Raw genomic sequence first — 7,889 nt, forward strand, 5'->3', positions numbered from 1 at the left:
TTTGAATATGATATGTAAAGTCCTTTATTCAAAAGTGAGTGACATATGGACAGTTTTACTCATTTGCTGCCTCTTCTGATCACCTGCACATACAGGATACATTTTAAACATGTACAGTAGCTGTGTATCATATTCTATTTTCACATAGTATAGGTATTTTCCCTGCACAATTGTAACACATTTAATTGATTACATGTTATTGAAAAAGAGTGTTCCCAAAGGGCATTTTAATGCAGCTTCACTTTTAATGCAGAATCCAAAGTACACATCGCTGACCAAAATAAATAAAGAAATACAAACCATAAACCTTTTAATGATATCATTTAATTGCTTTGTTTGGATCATGAAAACATGTGGTTTGAGAAGCCATGTGATATCTTAAAAAAAGACAAAATATTAAATTTCTGATTTCCTCTAACAAACAGACTCTTCAAAGTTGTCAAAGTTTTCACAGAAGAGGTGGTGTCATCATCACAAACACATTGGGCAGGACTCATCACCCTGGTAACCAAGTCAGTGGAGGAGAAGTGTATTGGTTTCTGTAGTTTTAACTAAATTTCAACACGTTACCTTGAAATGTGAACCTTTTATGATGTCTGCCTCAGGAGACTGAGTCAGTATTAACATAGTGGTGACTCACACCATCAGAAGCTTTCATACTCAAGGGAGTGGGAGTGTAGAACTGGCCTCACACAAACATTAGACTCTTAAACAAAACTTTTGCTACTTTGGGCCATTATTAGGTACACATATTCAATTGCTTGTTAACACAAATGGTTATCAGCCAATCATGTGGCAGCAACCAAGTGCAGCCACATGGTATGAAGATTTGCTGAAGTTTAAAGCAAGCATCAGAATGGATTTAAGTGACTTTTAAAATGGCAGGATTGTTGATGTTAGACAGACTGGAAATGTTTCTTTCCTTTTTTTTTTTTTCAGAAACAACTGATCTACTGGAAATTTCAAATGCAATCACTTTGGTTTACAAAGGATGAGCTGAAAAAAAAAAATAAATGAATGGCCGATGTCTCAAAGAAAAAAGCTTACTGATGTCAGAGGTCAGAAGATGATGGGAAGCCTGGTTGGAGCTGGGCAGCAGAAACTAACATAACCACTGCTTTCACCCAAGGTACACAGAATGTTATCTCTGAATGGGCATCACATCCAATGTTGAAGCAGATGAACTAAAACACCAGATGACCACACATGATGCCACTCTTGCCAGCCAAGAACAGACAACTGATGCTGCAATTTACACAGACTGACCAAAACTGGACAAGACTAGACAACATTGCTCAGTCTGATTAGTCTTTATTTCAGCTGCAATGTTCAGATGGTAGAGTCAGAATTTAGGGTAAAGAATACAGAAGTATGCATCCATCCTGTCATATATAGATGGTTCAGGGTGTTGATTGATGTAACGGTGCAAGGCATATTTCTCAGGACACTTTGTAGAGAAAATTGTGGACCGATGAACATGTTTGAACTTTGTAAGCCCTGAAATAGGATACTTGATACATACCATTTCTGAGACATTTTGAATCACTCTGTGGTTAAAACGTTGCTTAAAACCCTCTTAAATGCAATCTGATACTTGTCTTCTGTCCCCTGGTGGATATGTTTTGCACAACAATTCTGACAACACAGTAAAAAGAAAACACAAATAGAGGCTAATTATTTTGCTTATTTTGTCACATTTTATAAAAGAGTCAAAAAGAAAGACCTCTTAAAAAAAACAAATCTCCACGATTTTCTTAATTGAGGCATTATGGGGTTAAATGCTAAACCTTCCTGAACATTGTTATTGATTACATCTATCCCTCTGGGACCATAATGTATCCATCTTGTGATAATTGCTTACAGCAGAACAACGCACCATGTCACAAAACTCAAAACATTACTTGTTGGTTTCTTTAACACAAAAGTGATTTTGTTGGACTCCAATGGCTTCCAGCAGTAACTCCCAATCTATTTTCTTTGAAGATCTCCTTCATGTAAATAAATCTGTGGACCATTTGCTCCACCCCATCCTGAAGCCATGCTTGGTTTTGTGCTTTCATTTGTGAGATTGTCACATACATGTATTTTGGCTGAGTCCTGTTCTTCATTGAAGCCAAAGTTACATTAAAAACATTTAGCCTTATTTCTTGTTTTCTAAAAAAAAATAAAAATAAAATAAGGACAAATGACTTGTTCTGTGGTTTGTCTGAGATGTATTTTATTAATTAAATGTTGGAGGGAAAAAAAATCAAGTTTACTGGGATAGCAATGTGCTCTACTACTGGAACTCCACCTGCTCACTGACAATAGAAGAAAATTGATTGGATACAGAAGTTGTAGCTTGTGGCTTTTTTTGTTTGTTTGTTTTGTTTTGTTTTGTTTTGTTTTTTGACTGAAGATAAACATGCATTTGATGACTATCATTTAATCACACTGGGATCTTATTTAAAAAGTTGCAGTTTTCAGGCACCCAAAACACCAGTTCCATACGAACAAAATGTCCAGATGATGGGAAAAAAAAGGGGGGGAAATCTTTGACTCATCTGTGTTTGAAAATGGTTTTAATTTTTAATCACAATGGCTCTGAGGGGTCAAAGGCTTGTGGACCCCATGTACTCTCTGTGGGACTCCCTTGTGGGTCCTATACCCCAAGTTTAGAACTACTGCAATGCAGAATCTTTGGGATGTAGTGGAGCGTAATATTTTTTCATGGATGTACAGTCAATAAATCTGCAGCAACTACATGATTCTGCTGTGTCAAGGTCAATCAAAATCTCAGAAGGATGTCCATCCATCCATCCATCCATCCATCCATCCATTTTCTATATGCACTTTTTTCAAAGCAAGGTTGCAAGGGGAGGGGCTGGAGCATATTTCAAATTGCACCTAGTACAGATTGCCAGTCCATCTCAGCGCATTTACAGATAATCAGAAGTGTCAGTTACAAGATCGCAGGGAAAAGAATAAACAAAATCAGCACAAATAGAAGTTGAATAACAGAAACAAATACAATTTATTTGTGTACTATGACATACACATTACATGTATTTTTTTGTTTTCACTGCAAGCACTAATGCATATGTTTGTAGCATATATCAGTGTGGTATATGAAGCATGGCTTGTATGAGATGTATATGTATGGATACAGCCTGCCCAGCACTATAGTATGCTGAAGAGCATCCAACACTTGCCTGACTAAACAAAAGTGCCGCTTCTGCAGTCAGCACATTACACACCCAGGGCTCAAAGGCTTAGCCAGCCTTCATCAATGATGAAAGGAAAAAGACTAAATATGGAAATAAAAGGTCGAAATGATCACAGAAAATCTCTTAAAAATTACAGAAGGGAATGATTAAAAACAAATTAGAACTGAGATGGAAAGACAATGTTGTTAAGTGTGGAAAATCTGACTGCAAAAGTAACTATGTGTGTGTGTGTGATTGTGTGTGTAGAGTGAATCAAACTTTCTGCTGATGGCAGTGACTGTCCTCATTCCTCTACAATGGTGCTGGACAATAAAACAGGCAGCTGATTCAGCATGACTCCTGCACGGATAAGCACTGTAACCTTTGACCTCCCACTATGCTCCAAACAGTTCACAGCCAATGAGAAGGGAGAATCCTGCCTGTACAGACTGACTTGGGATGTGAATGTATATATATATCCCCACTCATAAGGCCTATGTCCATCCCTCTCTCCAAAGCTTGGTCTGTTTCAGCCTCCAGTTCTATCTGTAAGTGTCTATTCCCTGGTTTTCTGACTCTTCATTCTAGTATCTTTGGACATTCGGAGGAACATTGTAATTTGTCTTTTTAATAATTCCAAGGAAGGAAAGAGCCAGCAAGTACTGAATCTTATCTCAAACTTGAATTTAGGACTGAGTACATGGAATATGTAAAATGCATCAGGAACTTATTTTGTGTTTCTGAGTTTCTGAGTCTAATTCATCTCTCAACCTGAAGTTAAATTAATGAGGATAATGAAATACTTTACTGAAACTTTTATCATTAATAATGAATCAAGGTAGGTTTTGAGAAGACAGTTTTTGTTACTCTTGCTCCAATGGAAAGGACAAAACCTCAGGGAGTGCACTGGGAAATTTACACAAGGAATTGTACTTGAAGTGGCAGCAGAAGTATTTGAAGCTGGGTTGACATTAAATGCAGGTGGATTAAGCAGGTAAAACTATCAGAGGTGATCAGTTATTATGCGCTTTCATGGGAAGCAAAAGTGTTGACAGAACTAGAAATTTTAACAAATGACTGAATTGACTTTTTTGTAATATTCTGCATTAACTTCTTTAATTCGCTTTTGTATACATCCATTACTTGAAAAGAAGCTCTTTAACATTAATCCATGACATGTTGGAATATATGCGATGGACTGGCGAGCTGTCCAGGGTGTACCCTGCCTGTCGCCCAAAGCCGGCTGGGATAGGCTCCAGCTTCCCCGCGACCCTGAATGGAATAAGCGGTTCAGAAAATGAATGAATGAATGAATGTTGGAATATATAGGACTTGTTTTCCTCACACAAATGGAAACTTTAACATTTTGACACTTTGTGTTGACTTTGACACCATAATGGCTAAAACCTTTTGAGGCAACAAACATATGTTTACCTACAAATCTAATGCATGCAAAGTAAGAATCAATAACTTTAGCATGAGTGATGCGAAATATGATGGTTAACCTTGGAATTCATGGTAAATTTAGTTAGAGGAAAATCAAACTTTTCAGGATAAACATAAATAAGCTGCGAAAAACAGCTATAGATTATCAATGACAATTTAAACAATAGGTAGGCAGTCCACCAAAAACCTATTTTGAGTATAACAAGATAATTGAAAAATCCATCTAGCTGACTTTGGTTCTTCTACAGTATAAATTTCTTTTTAATATTAAAATGTCATGGCATCTGCTGAGGCATTCAGATGTTTGTAAGAGTGGCAAAGATTTTAATGTTGAAGGTATGAATGACTATAACACATCATATTTCTCCACTGAAGCATATGCTGCATTCATAAGTCAGTCAATAATCAGTAAATACCTTCTTTGGGATCACCGTCAACTGACTTATTGATTCTTCTTTGCAGATCCGATCATGTCTCACTCAGGTGCTCAAGGCAGCATTGGCAGCCATTCTGCAATTGGGCTGCGCAGTCACAAGGTATTTCTGAAATCTTTATTCTGTAAAATGAAAAATATGATAAACACACAAAAATGAGTTCTATCAGGTTTTTTTTAATTTTTTTAGATATACCTCTATGAATGTGAGAACTTCCAAGGCCGCAGGATGGACTTGTTTGGAGAGTGCCGTAATCTCTGTGAGAAGGGTTTTGACAGAATTGGTTCCATCAGGGTAGAATGTGGACCGTAAGTCAGCAAATCTGGCCCATTTTTTACAACACGGTATATCTCATGCCTTAACTGATTAAAGTACTTCTCGTTCTGACTATCCAGCTGGGTGGGTTATGAGCAGCAAAACATGACGGGTGAGATGTTCATGCTGGAAAAGGGAGAGTACCCCCGCTGGGACACCTGGTCCAACAGTTACAGGTGTGACCGCATGATGTCAGTCAGACCCGTCCGGATGGTATGTGGTTGGGCTTTTTTTTAAAATGACTCTTTCTTTTGTCTTTTGTAGTTTTTGTTTGTTTGTTTTGTTTTTTCTGGCCTATGTGTTTTTATTTGTTTTCTATATATTCCCTACATTCAGCTCATTGTGAAGTACATATTGATTTTTTTCTTGAAAGGTGCTATACAAATTAATATTTACTTACTTATTCTCTGTGCATTAAATGTCAAATCCTCAGTCAGTGTATTACACAACACTAAATGAATTTGAACATAGTTTACCATCTCTAGTCTTAATCCCGACAAAACTTTGGTCACTTTTTATCTCTTTAATGACTAAATCTGACCCCAGAGCTACACCAAAATCTGCAGCATCTGCAGAATAAAAAAATCATTTACTGAAAAGAATGGATCTCTCTTATAGGATCCCCAAGACCACAAAATTTGCCTGTATGAATGTGCAAACTTTGAGGGTCGGAAGATGGAAATTTGTGATGAGGACATTCCAAGCTTGTGGTCTTATGGCTTCCAGGACCGTGTTGCCAGCATTCAAGTCACCGGAGGAACGTAAGTGATTCCTGTTCATCCAGACTTTGAATGCATATCTTTCAGCTGAGTTTTCCATGTGGTTCTGCTAATTACCTAAAGATATGTTTGACATACTAAACATGATAGCTGATATAACTCCATCTGTTTCTCTGTATTCTTTCACACAGCTGGGTGGGATACCAGTACCCCGGATATCGTGGCTACCAGTATATATTTGAATTTGGTGCCTTCAAGCACTGGAATGAGTGGGGAGCCCACCACCCCCAGATCCAGTCCATTCGCAGGGTGAGAGACATGCAGACACACCGCCGTGGCTGCTTTGACTTCATGGCATGAACAAGTCTTGCAAAACTTGAGCAAACGGGATGGAGCTGCAAAGGCTCAGACTAGTCATGCTGCTAAATATCCTCTAAAATTATTCATAGCCACTTAGCCACACAAGCTAATGGCTCTTGATTATTTTTTATTGCTTTTACTGGTGAAATTTGGAAGTATGTGGCACTGTGAATGACTCAGAATGGGAAGAGAAATTCCTCTGTAATGCTGGTAAAAACAGTCGTAACAATTTCTGTCTACATACCTCAAAAAATAAGATTTCCTATCTATGAAATGGTGAGGGGGATTATAGGGCATTAGTAAATAGTCTGTGTTTTCTTTCTTTTTTTTTTTAGTTTGTTTTAACTCTATTTTCATTGAATCTCTTTAGGTAAATCTTTATTTTTTATTTATTTGCCTATGTGTTTAAAGCAGAAATTATGCCAATAAGCCTGTTTAGCAAAGTGCTCCCCCTTTCCTGGGATTCACCCATGTTAATAGAGTAAAGCTAAAGACAACCTTATCGCTACCAACAAAGTACTACCATGGACAGCTCTCAACTCTGCACATGCCCTGCAGTATGAGTGCAAAGCAGGGGGAGGCACTATCTCCTCATCACAAAGCATGAACCTGCCGGGTGACTGGAGGGCAGCAGCAATTAAACAAGGAAGAAGGCTTCGCAGAGTTGTCTTATTGTTGGTCTGTTTCAGCTCATTGATGGGGCTGTCCAGAGGTCTTACACTTTCTCAGGGATGCTGGCATCTGGAAAGCAACTTTCCAATGGATAAAATTAAATAAAAATATCCTACCTGAAAGATTTATCCTCATTTACGTCTTGGTTTGACTTTAAGTGTATTTCTTTCAAGAGTAAGATGTTGTTATAAAGTTTATGGTTTTGTATGATGTCACAAAAAGGATTATGGTAACTTACTCAAAAGTTTAAATGATTATTTACCATGTGAAGATGTATTAGTGAAGTTCTTTGTGTGTCAAGTTATTTGTTTTCATACATTTCATATTGTGACTTCCAGTCACCTGGATCAGGTAGTTCATACAGGAATGTGCTGTCCAGTTTGCTTTATAGAGTTCTTTATAAATATGTTATACATCCAAGTTACTTTTTGTCTGCCTATAAAGGAAGACACTCCAACAATAGTTTTGTGCCTAATTATCTGTGAATCAAAATGTCTATAATATGAATATGAATGGAAACCATCTTCCAACTCTGCAGTGTGTGCCTTTCAGGAATATCATTTGAATTTTCAGCTTACAACTAATCTATTTTCATTCATTCTAAACACATGAAATGGAACCAAAACACAACAACCCCCAAAATCATCTCTAAATGATGTGCTTGATTCCAAACAACAAAAGAAATGACAGGTATAGGTGAGTATTGAGTATAATGTAAAAAAAAAAAAAAAAAAAAAACAAGTCATTGCCCTTGAAAG

At 37.3% G+C, this 7,889-nt stretch overlaps 1 protein-coding gene across 1 annotated transcript; it reads left to right on the forward strand.

Moving 5' to 3' along the window:
* Positions 1 to 5,101: 5,101 nt before the first annotated feature.
* On the forward strand, positions 5,102 to 6,459 carry crybb1l3 (crystallin, beta B1, like 3; the record flags this gene model as incomplete). The annotated part of the gene is made up of 5 exons (XM_079246981.1): positions 5,102 to 5,167; positions 5,255 to 5,373; positions 5,461 to 5,593; positions 5,999 to 6,141; positions 6,291 to 6,459. 5 exons carry the CDS (start codon positions 5,102 to 5,104, stop codon positions 6,457 to 6,459), a joined length of 630 nt encoding a protein of 209 aa, XP_079103107.1.
* Positions 6,460 to 7,889: the final 1,430 nt, after the last annotated feature.

The sequence above is a fragment of the Telmatherina bonti genome, assembly GCF_933228915.1.
Source record: "Telmatherina bonti genome assembly, chromosome: 9".
Lineage (NCBI taxonomy): Eukaryota > Metazoa > Chordata > Actinopteri > Atheriniformes > Telmatherinidae > Telmatherina > Telmatherina bonti.